Source organism: Microcaecilia unicolor, chromosome 6, assembly GCF_901765095.1.
Source record: "Microcaecilia unicolor chromosome 6, aMicUni1.1, whole genome shotgun sequence".
NCBI classification, from domain to species: Eukaryota; Metazoa; Chordata; class Amphibia; order Gymnophiona; family Siphonopidae; genus Microcaecilia; species Microcaecilia unicolor.
The window spans coordinates 169171167-169197218 of NC_044036.1; the positions used below are offsets into that span (position 1 = coordinate 169171167).

Below are 26052 nucleotides of genomic sequence, written 5' to 3' on the forward strand. Positions count from 1 at the left end.
ATGTATTTAGGGAGCATTGGCTTACAGATTTCAAAATGCTTTCTGTTCTGCAGCTTAAACTTTCCACTGTCTTCGGAATACTGGGTCTTATGTCCAGAATGTTCCATTAAAAATTTTTTTGAAGGTTTATAGAAGACCTCTGAGTATCTGTTGAGATAGCTATTAGCTTTTTAATAAAGGAAAACATTTTTAAGGACAATTTTCAAATTTATGATGCATATGTTTTCCTGTGGCGTGTTTTATGGCATGATTTTAAATTGTCTGTCTGGGTGTTTTGACAAAATAACACTAATGAAGTTTTGTACCTTTGAAGAAAGGTCTTGGGCTTGACCTCTGTTGTGTGGGATTCTTGTTTGTCAGGCTGGAGCCATTTTCTCATTTTCACAGTTCAGCTGAAAACAAAGGCCTCCTTATCCTTGCAGGGAGCTGAGCTCTTAGGAGCTGACATCAGCCTTTTCCCGGCAGGCAGTGTTTCTGCATTAAGAGTCCTTGCAGGGAGCCCTTTTTTTTTTTATGCTTTCTTCCTCTTGTGCATTTACTTTGTCAAAAGCACCAAAAAAAAAAAAAAAAAGGGAAGGGATTTTGGATTTAGTTCATTCCTTTTTCAGTTGTATCTCAAAGCAAGTTAGGTACAGCGGGTATTCTTAGAGTCTGTTTATACCTGAAGCAATGGAGGGATAAGTTACTTGACAAAGATCACAAATTGTTGCAGTAGGATGGGCAAAAATAAATCACAAATAGATCACACATATGACTGTGAATATTCTGTCTGAATATTGGAAACTTATTGATGAGCAGTTCTGCCTGAATGTGGTTTTGCTGAGAAAATGAGGATGTGCTACACTGCTTTGGAAATGTATCTCAGTAAAGCACAGAGAATGAGAGGGGGATAGGATCCAAAAGGCCATGTAATTTGGCCTGTTTGCTTGTCCTCACTTTCATATCCTCTTCATTGTGTACTTTGTTTCCAGCCCAGGCTCACTTTGTTATTGTGTGGTTCATGTGGGAGACTCCTATCCATTTACCACCCAGGTTCTATTTTTGCCAGTGGTTCAAAATACAAACCTTTGGCTGGGACTGTTTTCTTAAAAAATGGCACTTTGTTTGGTTGCCCTCCACACCAAACACACACACACACTTTTTTGAAATTTGCTGCTTGGCTTCTGAAACAGTTTGTTTATTTATTTATATTTTGTTCTATCACTGAAGTAATGTAGCTTTGTAGGAATAGTCTTGAACATTGCTGAGGAACACTGCAAAGCAAAAAGACTGCCCTGTGGCAGCAAGGCACAGCTGCTCAGCACAAGTTGGAGGATTATTCCTGTATCAATGTGTTCTTTTCGTGATTTCACAGTTTATTATCAAATTATCGAGTTTGATAACAGGGTTCAATGCCCAAGTACGGGTTGTGCTATAGGTAAGTAGCTTTCCCATAGCCACATCCCAGAGGGCCTAAGCCACCTGTACTGGAAGCTAGAATCATTTTTAACCTGGTGGTAAAATCTGGTTCTTGTGCTGTCAGATACCAGAAATAGTGGTTATGTAGAATTAGCCGCATCTTGATTGGTCCAGGATTCATTCTTTTTTTTCCCCCAAAAATATTTTATTGTTTTTCCATATATAACAGTTGCAAGGGCCAACAAATAAATGGATTAAGGAACAAAAGGCAAATAAAGGGGGGGAAAGGGAAATAAAAACAGGTGTCTAATACATAAGTTTCTTTCATAGGGCCAATGTTAAAGTTGACAAGATTGAAGGTAGTTCTCCACTGGCGACCAGACTTTTTTTCATAGAGATTGTTGTTCGAAACTTCTCTGTCATGGCAAACTCAAATTTCTGATGTTGCAGAACTGTGTTCCACCAAAAGTGAACATTCAATAGATGCGCAGATTTCCAATTTTGTAAAATATGTCTTTGAGCAATGGTGAGAAGGATGTCTAATAGCTTTGTTTGTGACGTTGATGTCGAAAGATGCATAGGCAGACTTAAAAATTATGATAGCATAAGACAAGACTTCATCAATAGGTAGAATCTTTTGTATGATGCTCCAAACTTCTGTCCAGAAGTTATGAATCGCCTGACATTCATACATCATATGAAGGAGAGTGCCCACCTGCTGTGAGCAATGCCAACATTTGTCTGATGGACTCAAACCAGGATTCACTCTTTGAAATGACTGTAGAAGTTCTAACCAATTTATGAAGAGTCACAGTTGAGTGTATTTCTTCCATGTAACAAATTAAGGAGTCTGTTAAAATCACGCTAGGATTTTAACATACGTTCTAACAGACTTTGGGGTCCTTTTACAAACGCAGAATTCACATTAGGAAACGGATCAGCCGCATTGTCTGCTAACCCAGCAGATAACAAGGAACAGTTAACTACATCTGGGGAAGAATTGTGCCGCACCACTCTTTTCAAAATGTATTTCCCTACACTTTAGTACATTGTACACAGCTTAGAGCTGTGGATAAATCTCACTAATTAACATGATGATAATGTTAATTGTGCTGCTGTGCCAGGCTACTCTCTGCCTTCCCTTCCCAACTCCCATGGGTCCATCATCCTGGTGCATACCATTACCTACCTTCTTCTGCTGGCCCATACAGCCTTCCTGCAGCTGTGTCCTAACTCCTGTGATAAAACGGCCTGTTTTCTTGAGGGCTGAGAATGACTGACAGGAAGGCTGTGGGGGCTGGCGGGGAAGGCAGGTAAATTGTTGTGCAATGGCTGGGTCAAATGGAGGAGGGAGGAGTTCACAAATGGTAATGGTGAAAGGGCCATTAGAGATTAGTTTTACAGTTGGCTGAGAGGTGCAACTCCATGAATTAATCTGTGGGGGGAGGGGTAGGATGCTTGGTTGGAATCATAGTGCAATTAGCACTTTTAAAATGTCACTGGGCTTCTGTAGAATTTCATTAACTAAATTAAAATTGAAGACAAAGTGTTATACTTTGTAATCTAGCAGAGATAAAATCCAGTACAGAGAATGCAGAAATTGCTTTTAGAGCATTCAATTCAGCAAACAGTTAACTCAAGATTAAAGTTGGTTATGAACATTTCATGAGGTGTAGTTAATTACATTCCTTGTTAGTGCCTGTAACATTTAGGGGTCCTTTTACTAAGCTGCAACAAAAGGGGGCCTGTGTTTTTGACGTGTGCAGAGGCCCTGTTTTACCGTAGCGGGGGGAAAAGCTGTTCGTTTTTCTTTTTTTTTTTAAAGAAATGGCCATGTGGCAAGTGACGCATTTGCTGTGCAGTCAGTTCGGGAGGGAACACTTACTGCCACCCATTGAGGTGGCAGTAAAGGCTCCCACGCTAACCTGGTGGGAACCGGGCAGCATACGGCACTGCCTGATTACCTAAAAATATTTTTGTAGCAACAGAAATACCGCACGCTGAGGGTTGGGCTTATCTGCCGCCTAGTAAAAAATCCCTTGAAAGCGTGGCACCCACTGTGTGTGGCACAGCTGCCTTCCCCTAAATTCCTGGGATACTGAGTGTTTTTCACTTAATGCAATAACAGCCAATGTGATGGTACGTTAAGTGCAAAGCCATAACTTAGGTTTTGGAAACAAGAGGCCTGCATCTTTGTTTTCTAGTTTTCTTGATTCTTCTTTGCGTGGATGTTTAAACTTATACTGAGCCACTCATTCTATCTTGAACCATTTTTTTTTGGACCTTGTTAAATAAGCACAAGAAGATACTCTGTGTGTATACTAGAAAAGTTGATCTATTAGTACATATCAAGCTAAGATTTACCTCTTTACTTAATGGTTCTTCAGATGTTTCCAGTGGTTCGACAGATGCAACATTTACGTTGCACTCCTAGAAACTAGAATGTTTATTTAGATTTTGCTCGCACATTTTTCAGTAGCAGCTCAAAGTGAGTTACATTCAGGTACTCTGGATATTTCTCTGTCTCAGGAGGGCTCACAATCTAAGTTTGTACCTGAGGCAGTGGAGGGTTAAGTGACTTGCCCAAGATCACAAGGAGCAGGAGTGGGATTTGAACCGGCCAGCTCTGGATTGCAAGACCAGTGCTCTAACCACTAGGCCACTCCTTCACTGTTGTGGACACTGTTGCTATTGACAGTGACTGTATGAATTAGGGTTTGTTAACTTGTTGCTTGTGTAAGCATATCAAAAATTGCATACTGGACAATGGCTTGATTTTCTTGTTTGTTGCTTATTCTTAAAATACCCATTGACTTTAACACCTGTCTATATAGGAGCCTACTACAGTGTTAAACCAGTGTTTTGAGGTTCCCAAACTGTCCTGCCCCCCTCTTCCCCCACCAGATGACTGGATTTTCAGGATGTCCACAATCAAATGTGCATTAGAGAGCTTTGCATATATTAAAAAGCTAGTACTTATTAGTGTATTTCATGCATGTCGTTAGGTATACATTGAAAACTTTGGATAGATGTGGGGTTCTCAGGACTGATTTTGCAATACAGCAATGTTTCTCAAGTCCGGTCCTGGAGTACCCCTTGCCAGTCAGGTTTTCAGGATACCCACAATGAATAGGCATGAAAGATTTGCATATAATGGAGGTAACGTATGCAAATCAAGTTCATGCATATTCATTGGTGATATCCTGAAAACTTGACTTGGGAAACAGTGTTATGCAGTACTCAATGCTCCTGAAAGTTTAGAAATGGCACAAAACATATATAAACAGTGTCAGTGTCTTCCTGTGAAGAAGAGACCAACCCCATCGCACCATATATAAAAAGTAGTGGGTTTGTGGTCATCTGTTTCTGTGCCATCCACACACAGCACACTGCCTGTAATTCAGAACTAAGAAAACGGTGGTATTGCTGATGGACAACCTGGGCATCCAGCATTCAGTGGTCAGAGGAGAGTGGAGGGTGGCCTAATCCCTGATGGGTAATGGCGCATGGGAATGTGGTAGTGTGGCAGACAGCAGCAGCATCCTGATGAGAAATTTTGATTTCAGGGTTAAACTACTGGCCAGAGCCTACTGGGCATCAGGCAGGAATTGTTTCACTTGGCAGTCTTGATATCATAAATTATTTAAGAAAATAAAAACAGAACTTGTATTTTTAAGAAGAGAAATGAGTTGCATACTGCTTTTGATACTGAGATTCCTACTTTAGCATTCCAGCTTAAACCCCTAAGATACTTTATTTTCAAAGTCTACAACAGTTTGAAAGAAGATAAAACATAGAACTGGACCATTGGATGGGAGTGTTTTCTGTATGTTGTTGGAATTAGTACACAACTCATATGTTAATTTTCCAAAATACAAAAATCAGTTTAACAATATTAAGTGGACTTTTCTCTCTCTCTCTTTCAAAAGTCATATTACTACTACTACTACTACTATTTAGCATTTCTATAGCGCTACAAGGCATACACAGCGCTGCACAAACATAGAAGAAAGACAGTCCCTGCTCAAAGAGCTTACAATCTAATAGACAAAAAATAAATAAAGTAAGCAAATCAAATCAATTAATGTGAACGGGAAGGAAGAGAGGAGGGTAGGTGGAGGCGAGTGGTTACAAGTGGTTACGAGTCAAAAGCAATGTTAAAGAGGTGGGCTTTCAGTCTAGATTTAAAGGTGGCCAAGGATGGGGCAAGACGTAGGGGCTCAGGAAGTTTATTCCTGATAGCTCTTTGAGGCTTGTCTCCGTTCTATGGTTACTGCCTTCATTTTTAGCAAAAAAATAGAGCTCAGATATTATCACAGAATGAAAGCGCTGTCCGATGCAATCAATTGATTTTGCTTAAATAGTAGTTTCCAGTAAAGGTACTGAACTGAAATTTGTTCCTTCAAATTGCATTTACGATTATGCATGTGATACTGGTGTAGGAGTAATGTTTCACAGAAATGTGTGTTAATTTCTGAAACTTGCTCAGGAATGAGAAGCGGTTGTGTCTCCTTCAACTTACAGGCTCTGTAACTCAGCTCTCATGAAGAACTTTTATTTTGACAAGGCTTTTGTCTGCTCACTGCTTTTGTGGATGAGATTTCTTGCCAAGTTTGTGAGGCCCAGAGCTTTCTTGCTGGGCTGTCTTCATGCTCTTTGGCAATGATTAAATTGAGGTTAGTATTTAAAAAAAAAAAAAAAAAAAAAAAAAAAAACCAAAACCCTTTCATTTTAGTCCCTTATTCTTGTTTTTTCAAACCAGATGGCAACCCCATATTTTCAGCTGCAATTCATTTGAGCTGTGAGGCAGTTTGTGCTGTGCAAAAGTGGAGGCCCTTCAGAAAGGAGACAGCACTGAATTTGCTTCCATCTGCATTTGTGCTGTATCTTGGGTTCTAGCTGCAAACTCTTATGACAGGAAGCCTGGGAAAAAAAAGTGCAGCATGGAATTGCTGCTAGGTATTAGAACCAAACAAAAGTCCTAAGATTTAATGGACTCCATTTTGTCTGTAACTTACCTTTGTTTATGGGAGGGCCAAGGTGGTGATCACTGTTTTTTTTTTTAGGTCATTTGGCTGTCCTGCAAATATCAGAATATGAGGTGTCAAAACAGGTCAAAAGTGCCTTTCCTGTTTAAACAGAACTCTTCTATTCCTAGATGTCACCCTAAGGGAGTATGTTGTTGGTTTACTTTTTACCTTTAGAGAAAATTACAGGACAAATGAAAGGATGTAGCCACATCTAACGGCTAGATGTCCAGACCTCATCTTGTTTGGGAACTCCCCCTTGTGGATTTACTTCTACCCACAAGTGACTATTTCACCCTTTTTAATTCAGCAAGGGTTGGGATAATTTATCTGTTCTGACTGCAACACATTTTAAAAGCCATGCCTTGAGATGAAATATTTTATCCTTCAGTCTGATTCAAGCATAGATGATGATTTTCATATCTTTTGTGTTTGATTGTTGTATATTTTGGATGTACTTGTGTTTGCTTCATTACATAGACTGAGGACCCTGATATTTTACAGCTATCGCATAGTATCCTAAAATGATTTCTTCTGTCCGGCTTCAGACCAGAAGTTTAGGTTTGGCTTTTCATGCAGCTTGGTTCTGTGAAATCCAGAAACTCCTATTTTTGTGATTTTTTTTTTTTTTTTACTGCTCCTAATCCAGGTCTCCATACCCTCACTTCCTTCCACACTCGTATTCAGACATACAAATTCCTATGGCAACTGAGTAGAATGAGATGTGATACCATTAGGCACATTTGATTACACTCCATACCTTTTGAAGGGATGACATGGCTTCCATTTCAGCCACTAAAGCAGATTAGGCAGACACCTTAGGCAACAGCATTTTGGGATTGCAAAGAGCAGTTAAGCTCAAAGCAAAACAAAAGGTCCAGGGAAGTAAGTGCATCTGCACTGTCGGTACACATCATGCAGTAGTTCTTCTAAACATAGATACTCCAGACATAACATTACTTTTTACTTTTCTTACTTTAAGAGTTTCTTGCACAGTAATTGCTTCATCAGATGATCTCTGGGAATGAAGTGGTTTATAAATGAACTAGGAATAAATGCCCGTTTCTGAGGGCAATGAAACGGGCGCTAGCAAGGGGCCCCCTCCCTCCGAGCTACTTGCCTTGTTCAGTGTTGGCGTCGCTGTGTGTGGGTAGGGTTTTTTTTTTTTTTTTTTGCTGCGCCTCCGTGGCTGTGCCTGTGGCGTTTCGGTTTCGGGCCTCGAGTGTTATAGCTCCACCCTCGACGTCATGACGTTTTGACGCAAGGGCGGTGCAGACACTCCAGGGCACACCGGATATCTCGGGCGCCTCAACTTCCGTGGAGGCTTCAGAACGTTGGGGTTGCCTTTTATATTTATAGATCATCTGGAATGGGCTTTGTTACTGTGCTAGAAATCGCATTAAAAATGAGTCTCTTTAAGCAACATCCAACCGCAGTGAGTTAATGGATATCCCAACTGATAAGAGAAGAAAATCTTTTGGTATTCAAAATAAGACAAACATGTGGGGGGGGGGGGGGGGGCTATAAATCTGCTGCCTTGAAACTCTCCTAAGCTGATAACATGGAGACTTTGTCTGTTTGCATGTTACAGCTGGGTTCTATCATAGATGATAATTCTGCTAGCATTTCTTTAAAAAGCTTGGTTATCAATTTTTTTTACTTGGCTTTCATGGAAATGAATTGGCTAAAATTCACTTTGAATGTTGAATAAGCCTACTTCATAAAAAGTTTTAAATGTAATTTAATCATCAAAAGCAAGGAAAAAAAATCCCTGTCACAACTATTTAGATACTGTTTTACATTCTCTTATCCTACAATAGCTGACGCTCATAGGCATGGTTCTGCAGCCTAAATTTTGCCTGAGCTTAGGTCATTTCACATCACAACAGTTAAATTTACAGTTCATTCATTTTTTGGTCTCTAAGAAGAGCATTTATGTAGACGTAAAGAAGTATTTCAAGAATGTTTGCACTAAGTGGTTGTGAAACCTCATGGCTGAATTTTAAAATGATGCTTTAGAAGAGGAATAGCTAATGTTTCAAGTCCTTGGAATTATAGCTGTGAAGGGTCCTTCCACACCCTCACATGCAGTGATTGGCTGACTATAATAAACTTAGCTAGTTGGTAAACAGTTACCCCCAAGTGCCTTCACTAATAACATTCAGGCTACAGGGAAGTTAATCAAAAATGTATTAATTTACTCCAATGAAAAGGTATCCTTTATAACTTGTTAATTTTTACTTCATTGATGCTAGAAAGCATTTTAGAGTATGTAAAAATAACATTTTAAAAATCATCTAACACCACCACCATGACAGTAGCAAAAGGTTGAAAACTGACTTTACCTGTTTAGTCTGTACTGCTGATGCTACTCAAGAAGTCTACATATTTCTTTGGCGTTTTAAAAGGAACTCTAACTTTCAGGAAACAACCAAAGACTTGTCTGTTTTCAAAAGCCTTTATGCATTTTAATTTTAATTGTATGTTGTTATATTTTAAGCTTTCTTAGTACTTTATTTTCTTTTATAACATTGTGGGCTACTTTTATTAAGCGGTGGTAAGCCCAACACGGGCTTGCTGCTTGCTATACAGGAAGTACCACCGGGCTGCCGCAGCTCCCAACAGTACTTCCCACCCCTAGCGTGCTGTCATTTCTGTAGCGCCAGAGTGTAGCCAGCGGTAATCGGGCAGTGCCGTGCGCTGCCCAGTTACCGCCAGATTAACGCGGGAGCCCTTACCACCACCTGAATGGGTGGCGGTAAGGGCTCCCCTCCCCTGAAATGGTCGCACAACAAGTGCTTTACTTGCTGCCTAGCCATTTCCTGTTGGAAAGCAAGACTTCGCTTTTACCAGCTGCGGTAAAGGGGGGCCTCGGCGCGCATGTAAAACAGGCACTGATGCCAGCGCCAGCCCCCTTTTGCTGCAGCTGGTAAAAGGGGCCTCTGTTGTTTACTTGATTTTACATATTTTTTTTTATTATAACCTACCTAAGAGCAGGCAAAAAATATTTTGCATAATAAAAACCTGAAAAACCAAAACCAGCAGTATTATGGTGTCTATATTAGAAAAGCGGGAAAAGTCTCAACCGATGCAGCAACTATTATCAAAGATTTTTGTTGCACGCACAAAAAGTCATCATCGACTACAAAACCCCCCGTGAAAAATTATATTTACTTTTTTGTATTTTTATTTTGTGCTTAAACCTAATAGACCCTTGTCATGTACCATTTCCTCTTAAATCATAATTTTTCTTGAAGTGCACAAAAACATTTATCTTTAAAATATATGCTCCAGCTTGCGTATTGATTCCAACGGTCCTGTTTCGGTATCCTTCAAGGAACCATACCGCAAGACGTTTAATAACAATTAATGCTTCATGCTGGAGATGCCAGTTGATGTAATCTCCAGCATGAAGCATTAATTGTTATTAAAAGTCTTGCGGTATGGTTCCATGAAGAAGAAGAATCATGATTAGTGAGCAGGAATTGTTGAGCTGTATATGATATAATAAAAACCTGCACATGTGAAAAAAAGGAATTAAGATTTGGGATGAAAATACTGTATTCTGGCATCCAAGGCTAATAATTTTGCATTGCAAAGATAACCTTCTTTCTAAAAGCACACAGCTTCTGTGAGTTCCCATCTTCAAAGCCTAAGAAAATCTCTTTGAATCCAGTTCTTAGAGAACTGCACACTATTATCTGTTAGATCTATCTTTTTTTCCCTCTTCTCTCTCTTAAGCATCCACAGTTAAGCCCCTGTGTAACAGTAAACATGGTAGCAGCTTAACGAGTTAGCAACACACCAAAGGCAGAAAAAGGGCAGTCTTCTTAGATATCTCTGATCATCCAAAATCAAAGGACTAAAGCATTCTTTTTAATTAATAGAAACTTACTTGGAAGCAAAATGAAGCAGCCTTTCATCAGAGAGTCAAGGATTTGTGTGTGGTTTTGGTATTAACAACCATCTGAACATTATGATGCTGGTTCAGCAGTAGAGCCGAGGTTAGGATTCATTGGAGAGAAATATTGAAAACAAGGTCTCTACTCGAGCAGTGGCAAAAAGGAAACTGAAGAAAACCAAAATTAATATAACTTGTCATCTCTTTCCTTCTCCCATATGCTGGTTTATTGCCACTTTCTGACCTTGAAACAGATACTCATGTATGACCATGAAAGAACAGCCTTTTTATAAGGGCCACATGGAAGAACTTTTAGTTGCTTTGTGTATGTTAAAAAAAAAACATACAACTGTATTTAATCTTTGGTTTATGGGGATGATGAAGGGGAAGTTGAGGATAGTCATAAGAACATAAGAATAGCCATGCTGGGTCAGACCAGTGGTCCATGTAGCCCCAGTGTCCTGTTTCTAATAGTGGCCAATCCAGGTCACAAGCACCTGGCAAAAATCCAATTTATTTATTTGTTTTTGTTTATTGGGATTTGTTAACCACCTTTATAAAGAGATTCACCCAAGGCGGTATTAGTAGCAACATCCCAGGGCAAGCAGTGGTTTCTTCCATATCCATCTCAATAACAGACCTTGGAGTTTTACTCCAGGAACTTGTCCAAAACTTTTTTTAAACCCAGATAAGCTAACCGCTGTTACCACATCCTCTGGGAAGGAGTTTCAGAGCTTTACTAGTTTTTTAGTGGGAAAAATATTTCCTCCTATTTGTTTTAAAAGTATTTCCATGTAGTTTCATTGAGTGTCTACTATGTTCTCTTCCAAAATAGTTGTAGAAAGTCTCCCCCGGGGTCACAAAAACCCTCTGGGACCCCAGCCAGTATGGGCTTTTCAGTCTAGCTACTGGGTAATGTTCTTGTGCAGTGGTGAACAAGGTTCCCCAAAAGCTGACCCATGTTCGGGCTCACAGGTGTTCTGCAGCTGTATTATGCTTTGTACTACAGGAGGTGAATGTAAGGCAATGAGCAGCTTTTGCCGTACAGTCACCGGGCTAACACTAATGTAGAATACCAAACAAAAGAATATGCAGAATCTGTCATTTTGCAACTTGGACCTGGACCAAAACAGTGTTGGATTGTTGACTAAAATGTCCAGCAGCAAACTTCAGTTGCTCATTTTTCTAAAATGAGCAAGATTGTGCACAGCTCAATTTCAGCCAGATTGGAGTGAGGTTTACAGTCACTTGCTACACTAATGGCTAAGTAATGCTGCAAATACTTTTCATGCTCATAGTTTTCAGGTATGTAAAACAAGATTCCTGTAAATCCATTCTCAACATCTCATTTGTCTTTCATTTTTCTTTTTATTGTTACATTAATGGCAGTTACTCAGCAAACTCAAAGCAGTTTATAGCCAAATGCCAAAGATACAATAAACATCAACCGTTCTGAACCTGGAAAGTTTGTGAGTGGCTTTTATGCCTCACTTCTTTTAAGACCGGAAGTGGTCGCCAACGCTTGGAAAGGACGGGTGAGATGACAGCTGTATCACCAGATTATTCACCTGGGAGTTGGCTGGCTGGCACTACCAAGATCAATCTTAGTTTATGCCAAAACACTTAGCAAAAAAGCAAACCCAGTTTGGGAGGGAAACAATTGCAATATATCAGTAAAGTGGTTATGCGCATCTCTGGTTTTTATGGTTTGGAATGCAGGTTGCTTACAGGCTGACCAGTAAAAGCAGAGAAGAAGCTGAAGGATTTTATATATGAACTAATGAAAAATGGAGAAAGAAGCACGATAGCCTCCAGGAAATAATAATTTAAAAAAATACTCCAAAGTAAAAAAAAAAAAAATGAGCAGGGAGGAAATAATGCTGATGGAAACAAAGCCCAGTCATGCCAAGTACAGAAAATTCGTGCCCATCCTCCTCTTATTGTAATGATTTCCAGATTGAAAAAATAAATAATGAATTTGACAGTGAGGACTATTTTACAAGAGGTCTGATTAAACTTCCCTTACCATGCTCACTGTTAACCAGCAACTGCAAAGTTTTGTAGTTTATATGCTGTGTTTTGTTTCTATTGTGCTACAAACGTACAGTGAGGTAAACTTGGAAATAGGAAAATTAAAGTATATTAATAGTAGTAATATGATAGTGTTATTAAAACACACGAAAATATTCACATAAGACATTTTGATCCAGTAACAGCACAATACAAATACAATAATAAGCAACACAATACAGTCATATACCATAAATTTTAATAATGGCAGCACAATAAAATGAAACATCTTAATGGGCAGCAGAAGAAACATGTAGATGAGACAATTAGTCAAGACAGACATTGGGATAAATAAGTGTGGGTGGCTCAATTGAGAGTAAATTTGTATGTACAGTTAAATAAGGTACATAGTAACATAGTAGATGACGGCAGAAAAAGACCTGCCCGGTCCATCCAGTCTGCCCAACAAGATAAACTCATATGTGCTACTTTTTGTGTATACCCTACCTTGATTTGTACCTGCTCTCTTCAGGGCACAGACCGTATAAGTCTGCCCAGCACTATCCCCGCCTCCCACCACCGACTCTGGCACAGACCGTATAAGTCTGCCCAGCACTATTACATGCGACTGATCTCCTTTAGATGTCGTATTGCTGGTGCAGTGAGTGACTGACTGGTTAGTTGCCACAGGACTGACTTGGTTTCATATGTTCCCATAGCTGTCACCATTAATTAATATTAGCCTGAATAGTATGAGTTAATATGTAATGTAAGTGTTTTCACTGTTTAATATTTTTGCATATGTAATAGATACTGGACGTGATGAAAAATGACTCCCATATACTGCTTCTAAAAGGATCTGATGGTACATTTGGGCTTTCCTGCAGAAGTGGTTGAGTCATAATTTCCTTTAATTGCAGCAGATCTGAACTAAAAGCAGCATGGCTAACTGAGGCATTGTGTGTCCACAGCAGGTGCTCTAGTCCAGGGGCATAGGCAGACTTCGGCAGGAGGGGGGTCCAGAGCCCGAGGTGAGGGGGCACATTTTAGCCCCCCCCCCCGCCGCCGCCACCAGCCACCAACTTTGACCCCCCCCCCCCCCCCCCCCCGACGACAACCCTCTCGACCCTCCCCGCGGTCGCCTACCTTTGCTGGCGGGGGACCCCAACCCCTGCCAGCCGAGGTCCTCCTCTTCCGGCACAAGGCTTCATTCTGTTTCTGAGTCTGACGTCCTGCACATTGTACATGCTACGCCACTTCTCTAGTCCCTGGTAGTATCTCGGGGATTAAAAGGAAACTGCTCACCTCTTCCCGGTGCGGTAAAAAAGAGGTCTTGGTGTGCGTCAAAAACACGCACCCCTTTTGCCACAGCTTCGTAAAAGGGCCCCTCCGTGCAGACATTTGCACTACATTTGCACTACATTTGCACTATTTTTTAGGCGGTGCTTAAATTTACACGTGACCTCTCTCCGCTTAAGTGATATTCTATAAACTGTGCCAAACTTTATTTATTATTTATTGCATTTGTATCCCACATTTTCCCACCCCTTTGCAGGCTCAATGTGGCTTACAATACATCATGGATACTGGAAATAAGAAGAGAATATACATTTGGTATTACTTTAGGTGTGACTTATAGAATACCGCATAAGCGATTTTTTCAGCGTCAGTTTTTTTGGCACCATTTATAGAATTCACCCCTTCTTGAATCATGTTTGCTGGATATTTGTTAAAATATATATAAACAAAAAAAAGGCAAGAAATGTGTACCTTTTTATATCTGTGCATATTCAGCCAACCCCCAAATGTCCTCCCCAAAATTTTCTCTTGTTTCTTAATTTGTTTTCCATTGTCTTTTCTAAGTGTACTTTTTCCCTTTTCTTTCCTGCCTGTAGCTCTTTTTTTTTGTCTTTCACCGATGTTAGTTCCAAATTTCCTTGCATATACAAGCCTTGAAATAATGTAAGAAGCACATCCAAAACTACTGAGATGCTAGAATATTGTCAGAATAATCAGAAACCGTATTTTCCATGGAAAGTTTGTGAGAAATAGAGTTGAAAATGATCAGATCTGATCTACAGATGTGATGTGAAAACCCCTATTTATTTATTTATTGGGAGTTATTAACCGCCTTTGTGACCTGGCTTGGCCGCTGTTGGAAACAGGATACTAGGCTAGATGGACCATTGGTCTGACCCAGTATGGCTATACATTTTATTATGTTCCACCACACCTGAGTGACTGACTGACAGTTGCTTAAAATATGTACATTTCTGTTACCTGTGCTTAAAACATTTATACTTTTATTTTTTTATTTCATTATTGTTAAACCACTTTGGGTTAAACTTAGTTTGAGGATGGTTTATTAAATTCTTGTTATACTACCTAATTGAGGGGCAGTGTACAAACTGAAACTGGTGGCAGAACATAGGTAGGTACATGATAACGTAGAATTCCATATAGCTAGAAACTCATTGTCTAGTTTCATTCTTTTCCTCTATAATTTCATAGTAGTAATATCATATCATTAGCTCTGTCTGAGTCATCTAAAAACATACAGGTACTGCAAGTTACTGCTTTATGTACTAATGACAGTATTTATATAAAAATAATCTAACACTTGAATATATGCAAATGGAACTGTGAAAATGATTACAGTGTATGAGTAACTAGCCAAGTGACACATTCTTGACTGGTAACATGAGCAATCGATGTGTTTCCAAAACAAAATGAACCTTGATCGTAAACCAAGATTACGAATACAGTATATGTTCCTGTACTGGAGGAGCTTTATTGCAGATGCATTTCTGCTGGGTTTACTGTAACTTAGAGTAGTGAGACTTGGCCATATCATTGTACACTTCCCGTTTTTGGGTTTTCTGTATAGTGGGCTGTGGCTATGTCAAAGTAAGGATAATGGGATTCAAATTATTATATGCAAAAGGGTTGTGCTTGTATAGGCACGTGTTTTGGGTGCGTATAGATCCATTTTTCAGCGTGCCTGTTAAAAAAAAGGCCTTTTTGCCGAAATGGACATGCGGCAAAATCAAAATTGGCGCTCATCCATTTTGGGTCTGAGACCTTACCGCCACCCATTGACTTTACAGTAAGGTTTCACGCGTTAACCAGGTGGTAATTGTCTACTCGCGTAGACCATTATTTTCCAGCGTGCGTCGCGGACACACATAAAAAATGAAATTATCGCCCGGACCAAGCGGTAGCCGGGTGATAACTCTGACGCATAGGCGCCTTTGCAGCTTAGTAAAAGGGTCCCTAAATATTGTACTTGGGGCAATGGAGAGTTATGACATGCCCAGCCCCAGAGTGACAAGGAGCTGCAGTGGGAATCAAACTCAGTTCCTTGGGTTCTTAGCCCACGCACTAACCATTAGGCTACTCCTTCACTCCATTTGGACTATTCTGTGTTGTGGAGGAAGATGAATTGTAGCTGCAGGGGCAAAGCCCACCAGCCTAAAGGGGTGTCCTGTATAAATCTCAGCATCCTTAACATCCATCCTGGGGAGGTGAGTTGGAGAGAGGACTAAAAACCAACTGAATAATATAAGAACCTTTGTAACATTAATCTGTGCTGAACCAGCATTTATATAAGAGAAAAATGAAAATCCAGCCTAAAGATAAGTATAAAGCATCTCTACTTGCTAGTGGGGACCCCCCTGAGCCCTTTCATCATACCATAAAGGAAAAATGGAGTCCAGAGAACTTTTATAAAATAAAATATTTTCCTTTAATTCTTGCCATCACATTTACTGTGGTGGTCATTATTGTAATCCTGCTAGAATTGATTGGGTATAGACAGGCTGTAAATGTTTAAATTAATACCAGTATACATATCAGGTGGCCTCATAGCATCCCAGTGTAGCTTTAAGTCGGAGCTGTGTTGTACGTTAAGGTAATAGGGGGGACCTGTTGAGTAGAAGGACGAGTGTTTTGAACAATTGACCTTCACCAGCTCCTCAGAAGTAGAGGCCTGCTAATGGAATAGGCCTGCTCCAAAATGCAGATTTTTCTTCCCTGTCCTGTGATTGCAGTGCTTCCATGGTACACAAGCTTATCCTGCTCAAAAATGATCTCTGGAGACATGTATCGTCAAGGTAGCTAGGTTAGTAGATAAAATGGAAAAAGAAAAGTAAGAAACACTAGGATTTCCAGAGAGATAGGAGGCTGCTTAGAACCTATCTTCCTAGTGTACTAAACATTTTTCCCATGGACACAAAATGGAGGAAAGGGACAACCATTTAGTGTATTTGACCCTTTGTCAACTCGTGGTTGAAAGCCATTTTTTTGGTGAGCAGTTGATGCCAGAAACAATTACATTATCTCTTAAATATTACTGCTGTTGTGATTGTAAACTCTATCTTCTCCTGCCCCCCTTTTTCTGTATTTCTGAAATTGGTCTGTACCATTCAATTTACACAGTGCAGTACAGTGGTGTAATTTGCTTTATTTCATTTATTAAAATTTATATCCCGCCTTTATCCAGGACGGATTACAAACAAACATACAAAATGATTAACTTTAACAATACAATCAAAAGTTGCCGAACAGGCTGTCGAACACATTCAATTCAAAAAGCATCCATTCAGTTCCCACAGAGAGCGGTCAGTCACTGTTCCCGAAGCATTAGGCAGCATGCTGTAACAAATGCTCTCTCAAGAGCTTTTTAAACACCAGAAAGTTCATTTGTTTCCTAAGAAGCGACAGTTTGTTCCACTCAACTGGACCGGCTACTGAAAAAAAAATCCTCTTCCTTGTAATTTCAAGTTGAAAGAGCCAGAAATAGAAGAAGCTTCAGAAGGACGTTCTCGTGCAAGTTTATATACCAATGCAAACAGTCAAATAACGTGATGACTCCTGATTTAAACTCTGAATTAATGTCAAACAATTTAAACCTAATTCTTTTTGAGACAGGCAACCAGTGCAATTTCTTTTGAAAGGGTGAAACATGTTCATTCTTAGACAACCCATATAACAATCAAATCACAGAATTTTGAATGACTTACAAAGACTGAATTCAGGCTGCTGGCGCAAACCAACATATCCAATATTACAATAGTCGAGTACACAGCATCTCCTCTTTTACCACCTCAATAGATAGGCCAGGCTGCTTTTCTCTGTCATCTACCCTGTCACCAGCTCCAGATTCCATGCATTCTACTATTACTCTGTCTGCCTGGAAGTTTGTGACCCTCCTAAATACCTAGAGTTTGAGGTTGTTAATAAATTTTAAACCATGACTTTTCCTGATTACAGCCCTCTGTAATTTAACCACGTTTGCTGTAGTAGTTACATTAAAAGAAACCAAAAAAAAAAGTCTTTGTCTTGAATTCATAGTCCCTTCTTTGTCTACAGCAATGCAAATGCCTAATAGTAAGAGAGAAATGAGTATTGGTGGTAGTGTACATATGCTGCTGTACTGGATGTCTCAAAACTAGGAATGACCTTGCTTGTCACCAGTGGCCATGGGGGCCTGGGCCTCTCCAAACTGGATCTGTGCCCCTAGTTTGGCTGGCAGAGGTCTCGGATCCCTGCCAGCTGAAGTGTTTTTTCCAGCGCTGGTCTCTGGCGTCGCCGCCGCATTTCCTGCCCTGCTGTCTCTTCCCCTCACATCCAGCATGCTGGACATGATATGAGGGGAAGAGAGAGCAGGGCAGGAAATGTGGCAGCGCCGGAGACCAGTGCTCAAAAACCCAAGGTACGTGCAGGAGCAGCAGCGGTCAGTGGGTGGGGGGTGGCAGGGCGACGGTGTGTGGGGGGGGCGGCAAACCAAAATATGCCCCCTCACTTTGGGCTCTGGCCCCCTCCCATCTCGAGGCCTGGCTGTGCCCCTGCTTGTCACTTCTATAAATAAGAGTTTATATATCTGGAACTGGAGAGTACAGAGTTAATATGTATAAAAATGTGAATGGTGTGGCTTGGTGATCTTATTTTAGGAGGACACATAAATACAGAACATGTATTTTGTTTTTCTACTTAGAAATAAAACTGCTAACGGGGATTACCGAAAGGAACTTAGAGACAGAAGCCGTAGTCCAATAGAGCGGGCAGTAGCACCAACTCTGAGTCTTCACGTCAATCACATGTATGCCTCAATCCCAAGCCGGACCATGGATCAACCTCTAGCACTGACCAAAAGCAGCATGGACAACACCAGAACAATCAGCATCACACCATCATTAGCTTCAGTGGAACGGCAGCAGGTTTGTTGAATTCTTATTTCTTGAAAAGTGTTAAAGTGCAGTAGACTTTGAAAAAAATAGATGAGGACTGTTTTATTTCAGAAGGAAACACAGACCACCGTGTTCATTGACTTCTTACTAGCTTGGAGATCAATGCATGCGATTAACACCTAGCACAAAGCTTCCTAATGCAAGCGTAGCACAAATATTTTGCTCCCCAAGCAGTAACTAAATAGGATACAAATAGGCTGAGCGCAAAATAGAACAGGTTACACAAGAACACACATAATCAGTTAACAAAAAGTAAACCAAATAGACAAAATTTATTAACATAAATGCATGTTATATTCCTGTGAGACAAGATGTTGGATCATTAGGATGCTGTTTTTGATCTCTGTGTGCATAGATAATGTTCATAATTGCACAATATTTGAAGATAAGATGGTAGAGACATACATGGCAGAGTTACAGAACTGAAAAAAGACAAAAATCCAGCATTGTGACATACATCACTTCTTATGGCTTTGCGTTTTCTGTTCAGTTGACCACTTTCTTGATTGTGGAGCTTGGATTATGGTTTGAGATTTAATGATTTTGTACAGAAGTTATTTCCCTGTCTGATAGAACGTACTGTCAAATTTGTACCTGAGGTAGTGGAAGGTTACGTGAGTTGTTCAGGGTTTTATGCATTGGCGAGAAGCAAAATTTGAACCCTAACTTCCCTGGTTTTTAGCCTAGTGCTCTAAAGAGTAGACGACGACTCAACTTTGATCCATACACACATTTTAAAATCAAAGCTAGTCTCTCATCAATTTGGAAATAAGGTGGCAAAAGTTTAATAGAGGTGATTAAGCTACACTTATACTTGCCTAAATAGCAACCAAAATAAAGATCTACCTAATCAAACATTCTGATTAGGTTTATTCTTTTCTGTATTATAAGTCAGAGGAAACAGTACAACTTTAGGAAAAAAAAATTCTGTGGCACAGTGAAAAATGTGTTTCTCCTTAAATCTCTAATTTGGCACTTCCCTAGCATTCATCTGCATTGTTGTACTGGCTATAATTTGCTTCCTCTAAAATCTTTTCTAGTTCTCTTAAAAGTACTTGCTATTGTAGACATGACTGTCTTTGTTGGTAGGTGAAGAAAGACAACGGATGGTGGACAGACTGCACATCATCTGTTGTCTTTCCTCACTTTTATCATCGTGGGTACCATATCCTTCTGTTTGTCTACACTCTTGTCTTCTTTGGTAGTACATTTCATCATTTGACCATTTGAGTAAAGATCATTTTTGAAGGCACAGAAGTGTAACCTAAGCCGTATTTTTTCTTTGTTGTAAGTAAAGGGATGACTGGTAATATCCTCACAGGTTCCATTTATTTGTACAGCTATTACATTTGCCTTTCATTGTATTCCCCTCCCCCCCTTAGAAATGTGTATTCCAGTAATTAGCTTAGCTTTTGTACTTTTTGTAACAGTTGCATATTATTTTTGACAATGGATGCTTACAGCTAAACTCCATGCTCAGAATGTGAGTTGACCAAGTAGTTAACTTCATTCTTCCCTGTCATATTTGGTTCAACAAGAAATACTTCAGGCTTTGAATCAGACTTTGTAACCTGCTCAGATCTTTTTCCAGTTACACGGTAATTTTCATAAACATTTCCGTAGGTAAAACTGATTTCCCCACAGAAATAGACTTAGGTTGTGTGACCAGTAAGCATATTCAGTTGCATGCGTACAGCCTGTGCATTTTTACCCTGACCGAGCAGAAGCATATCTAGGATTGAGGTCGAGAGGTTGGCACTTATCTGCACACTTTTGACAGTTCAAGGGTTAATGCATGTAAATTATTCCAAAGAATCTGTGCTTCAAAGACCAGGTTTAAATATTTGCATATAGTATTTCTAGGTCCGTTTCAAAGTGGTAATATGCATATACTTTGATAATCAGCTAGGGGCTGAGTTAAAAGATACTGGTTCATTCAAAATGATACTGCACCTGCCTGTTCTTATGCTCATATTTAACACAATCTGCCACCTTTCTACACATTTGCCTAGAGCGGTGGTTCCTAAACCAGGTCTTGGAGTCACCACAGCCAGCCAGGTTTTCAGGATATCCATAATGGATATTCATGAGAGAGATTTGCATGCACTTGCCTCTGCTGCATGCAAATCTATTTCATGAATATTCATTGTGCATATACTGAAAACCTGGCTGGCTGGGGTGACTCCAGGACCAGGTTTGGGAACTACTGACATAGAATATCGGGGTGTGGGGGAGCGGGGGTTTCTCTGCTGGAAGAAAAGTCAGATGGTGTATTGGCAGTGTGATGGTTTGGTGTCCATTGAAAAACAAAATGGAAGTTTTGCTACACATTCCTTCCTGTAGATCATTTGCAAAAATCACATAACAGACCAAGTATGGGGTTTTGAGAGAACGCACTTTGAGAACACCAGTCTTATTTTTTTCTATCCAGATTTGTTCCTTAGATTGGTGAGATTCAAGTTACAACAGAGAGAAGCTGTTAGTAACGTAGTAAACGATGGCAGATAAAGATCAGCATGGCTCATCCAGTCTGTCCAGAAAGGTGGCTAGGGTTATACCTGTGATTTTATGTGGGTTTACCCCTGCCCCACTTTGTTTTTAGGTTTGTAACTCAGTGCTGACTACCTTCCCTTATGCCTCTTTTCCCTACTCTTTAAAGTATGAAAGTTAAGTTTTACTGTGAGTAGAAATGCTCTATATTCTATATGGCATAAAGATATAATAGGGGACCTCTGTGTTTATCCTACAGCTTTTTGAATTCTGTCACAGTTTTTGATCTCACCAGTTCTGTAGAAGAATGGTCCAGGTATCCACCACCCTCTCAAAAAAAAAAAAAAAAAAAAAAAGTATTTCCTCTTGTTTGTTTATTGGTATTTATTAACCACCTATATGAAGAGATTCACCCAAGGCAGTGTACAGTAGGTACAGTTTAACATAAAATGTACAATTTTAGCAACATGGTCCAGAAATATCAGGGATCCTGATAGATTGAAGATGAAGTGTGCTCAGCGTTACTGATTGGTCAAGCAGGCCTTGAAACAGCCCACGATAGCGAAACTTTGGCCACAGTCGGTGTGACTGACTTTGCTTGCACGTTTTTTTGTGTCTATCACCAACCCAAAAGCTAAGTGTTTTTTCAGTTTTTTTTTTTTTTTGGGGGGGGGGATGATCCTTTTTAAAATTAGAATTTCCTGTGGAGTCTTTAGCAAAAAATTACAGTGATAAAGGGTTTTTTATGCTGATGCAAGGTGGACCCCCTTGATTTCCTCCGTACTTATTGAACACATATAGGGTGGAGCGTTTAGGGCTCTTCAGCTTGAAGAGACGACTGAGGAGAGATATATGATAGAGGTCTATAAAATAATGATTGGAGTGGAACGGGTAGACGTGAATCATTTGTTTACTCGTTCCAAAAATACTAGGACTAGGGGGCATGCGATGAAGCTACAAAGTAGTAAATTTAATACGAACGGGAGAAAGGTTTTCTTCACTCAACGTGTAATTAAACTCTGGAATTTGTTGCCAGAGAATGTGGTAAAGGCGGTTAGCTTAGCAAAGTTTAAAAAGGGTCTGGACGGCTTCCTAAAGGAAAAGTCCATAGACCATTATTAAATTGACTTGGGAAAATCTACTGCTTATTTCTGGGATAAGCAGCATAAAATGTATTGAGCTTTTTGGGATCTTGCCAGGTATTTGTGACCTGGATTGGCCACTGTTAGAAACAGGATAGTGGTCTTGATGGACCTTTGGTCTATCCCAGTGTGGCAATACTTATTGAGGTTGGGGCACAGAGGGTTTTTCCCTTTTTCACACTTTTTTTAATTTTTGCACTCCACAGGATAAGTATAGTATATGAGAGAGGCAATTTTAGCAAAATAGCATAATAGTAAAAATGATCAAATATAAACAAATACAATAAATGAGATAAACTTGAGAACAGCAAATTAAAAACTTAATAGGACTACTGTGAAACAGTATCAAAAATATACAAATTTAACAGCACTGAAATTAAAATACCAGATATAATACGATGTCAGCATAATACTAAAGAAACATCTAACAAGCACACATTAGAACATTCAGATAACAGATATGATGCTAATGTTTTTATGCAATAGAGCTTACCATGTAGCTGAGGGGCCAAGTGCAGATATATAGATGGAGACAAGATGGGTGGTGCAAAGCCAAATGGGATAAATAGATGGGTGGCTAAATTTAATGCAAGTTCTTTGTACAGTTAAGCTATAAGGAACTGGCCTAAGTTTGTGTGTGTAGCCAGCTAGTCCAGTTGCAGAGAGGTGTCTAGTCACTCACCCTATATCTAAAAGGCTTGGGGAAAAGAGCCAGGCTTTCACCTGCTTTCTGAAGTACAGGTAGTCTTGAGTTAGACATACCCCTCTGGGAGTAAATTCCAGAGCATGGGGGCTACTCCTGAAAAGCCTCTCTGGAGTGTATCACATCATACAATTTTCTTTTGATGAGGGTACAAATAGTGCCCCTTGAGAGTACCTTGGAGGTATCAAAGGTGTTAAAGGGCTAATTTATTCTTTAAGTCCTCTGGGCCATTTTGTCTGAGGACCTTGAAAGTCAGAGTTTAGCCCTGTAAGGTACTGGTAATCTGTGTAGTTTTTGAGGGAAGGATTTGATGTCACCTCTTGCAACCTTCTATCAGTCGTACTGCAGCATTTTGAATTAGCTGGAACTGATGCAAATTCTTTTTGGTTTGAGCAGTGTAAAGGGCATTACAGTAGTCTAGGTCGTGATGTTATCATGGCATGGACCACTATGGTCACTCATCTTAAAAATATATGGAGGGAGATTTCATAGCTGCCACAGGTTGTTTGAAATTGTGGGATCAGAGTGAATGAGTTTCCCAAGATTCCTGACTTGCAATTTTAGGTGGTGTTTGTATTTCCCAAAAGGTATTTTGAAGTCAGGAATGTGTGTCCACTTGTGTTAGGTACCCAAGGAATCCCTGGTTTGCTTGGGTTCACACAATTTGTTGTTTGCCCATTCCTGAGTTGCAGTCAGTTTACTCAAGGCTGTGGATAGATCTGGTTCAATGGGTATGAGCAGCTGCACATAATCAGCATAGATATAGACTTTTGTGGCCATCGACTGAAGCAGCTCAGCCAGAGGCATGAGGTAGATACTAAAAATGTTTCCTTGCTTGCAACTTCATTTCATGTCCTCTAGTTCTATAGCCTTTCTGCATAGCTGGTCATTTTTTCCAGATATCCACAGTGCATATGCCTGACATAAATTTGCATACACTAGATCTCTAGGACATGCACATTTATCTCATGAATATTCATTGTGGGTGTCCTGAAAACTCAATGAGCTGTGGATACTCCAGGACAGGTTTGGGAATCTCTATCTTGGTGTCTATTGATGGTGCAGAAACGTGCTTAATTTTCTGAGTAACGGGTAAAGCTATTGTACACATGGATTGAAATATCTGCATGATTATACCTATTTTGTAGTATTTGGTTTGTTATAATGCCGGAATACACAGTAGGATCCAGTTCCTTGTCTGTTACCATGAGTTTGCTAGTAGCAGGTAACTGCTGTTACATATGTCTACTTTTTCCGTTTTGTTCTTGGACTAGTCATTTTATAAATAATTATTTGCATTTCTCTTGTGTCTCTAACGAATTCTCTCTTGTTTGCAGAACCGTCCATCAGTAATCACTTGTGCCTCTGCAAGCAACCGCAACTGTAACCTTTCTCACTGTCCTGTTGTGCACAGTGGTTGTGTTTCCACCATGCCAGCTGCTTATAGAAGGCCATCCAGCAGTAAGTGCAATTTGATATTCCTGCGAGACTGCGTCCCATTTCTCATTTTCAATGCACTGTATCACCAGATGCTGGAAGTCAACTAATCTCAAGTGTATATCATGAGCAATTAATACTATTGTGTAAGGGGGAGGAAAAGAGAACTTTCCTATTAGATTACATTTTGAATAATTTTTAATGCCACAGTTTGAATTTCTATTCTTTCATTTGCAGGACTCTCTTGCCTTTTATACCATGCTGCTTTTTAGTTCCTCAGGGAAGTTCATTGGAATTAGTGGCTGCCTATATCACCTGTAATGACTAAAGTTTTCACATCTTTGTATACTTTTCACATTCTCTTGCCAATAAAACTACAAACTGTATTTAAATAGGAGTTTGTTTCACCAATCTACATTAAAAACTACTTGACATGTTCTTCATGCTCAGTGTGTGAAAGAAGAATTTTGGAAATAGTGCTTAAGAAGAAATCAGTCTTGCTTACATAAGTCTTCACACCCCTAAACTCAGAACTTGCCCAATGCCCCTTTTGCAGCACTAACAGCCATGAGTTGTTTAGGATACCTGTTCTGCACAGTGGGTTGGTGCACCTTTAGCCCATTCTTCTTAAAAGAGTATCAAGCTTTTTCAGGTTGGGTAGGGATCATCCACTCTTCGTTTTGCCACACATTTTGTATTGATTCACATCTGACAGGGCCAGTGTTTGCTGAACCACTCCATTGTTGCTTTAGCTTTGTGCATGGGTTCACTGTCTTGCTGAATTTTCTCCCCCACTCCCAAGACCCATGGCAGACTGCAACATATTTTTCGTCAGGGTCTGCTTGTATTTTGTACTGTCCATCTTTACCTTCACAAGCACCTCTTTCTCTGCCACTGCATAGCATCCCTGTGAGGTAATGTTGCCACCAGCATGCTTTATTGCAAGGATGGTATTAGGTAGCATTCGGAACAAAACTTTTTCTTCAGCACTGGCTTCCTTCTTGCCACCCTCTCATGTTTGTGGTGTAGCCTTGAAATTAAGTACTCATTTTCTTTAGGCTCAGCTAGAGATATCTTTATATTTTTTGTAAAGTAATCTTAAGTCTCATAGTGACCTTACTCAGCAGTTTCCTTAACCCACAACTACTGACTTTACTATACTACATGATTCTTATATTCCACTAAGTTCAGAGCAGATTCTAAGCGGATTACCAGCAATAGTTCCTTCATTCAGGTGAATTACGATAGAAACATCTAAAAACTGAGGAAATCCAGTCCAAATGGAGGCAAAAATCCACAGGAATAATACAGGAAACAGAACAGTATGGGTTAGAGTTGCTTTATTGAAGAAAGACCCAACGTGGCCTTGTTTCAGCAGATGTCTGCAACAGGGGTACATATATAATTCTGTAACATACATGAGTGTATCTACTCCTGTAAACTTATAAATACTCGAAACTATATTGCATATAAAGAAGTGAACTCTAAAGCTAACATTTTAAAACGGTCTGGAAACAACTGGCATGCACTATTTGTTTTGTTTTAAGACACGAAATGCACATTCCCTCAACAGTTATGTGTATGCATTCTGGATAAAGCACTGACCCTCAGCAGTCACGTGTACTAGATAAATCCACTGTAAATATTGTCTTAGACAGTTAACCAATGGCCTATATTCATATTCCAGTACATGTGA

The 26052-nt window shown here is 39.8% G+C and overlaps 1 protein-coding gene across 2 annotated transcripts in view; it reads left to right on the forward strand.

Annotated features, from left to right (window-relative positions):
* Window positions 1-26052, forward strand: part of VGLL4 (vestigial like family member 4) — a 239034-nt gene that overhangs the window by 209573 nt on the left and 3409 nt on the right. For both annotated transcript variants that reach the window (XM_030205734.1, XM_030205733.1), the window contains 2 exons: window positions 18332-18554; window positions 24257-24380. In XM_030205734.1, coding sequence (XP_030061594.1) covers window positions 18332-18554; window positions 24257-24380 — 347 coding nt within the window. The remainder of the gene's footprint in view (window positions 1-18331; window positions 18555-24256; window positions 24381-26052) is intronic.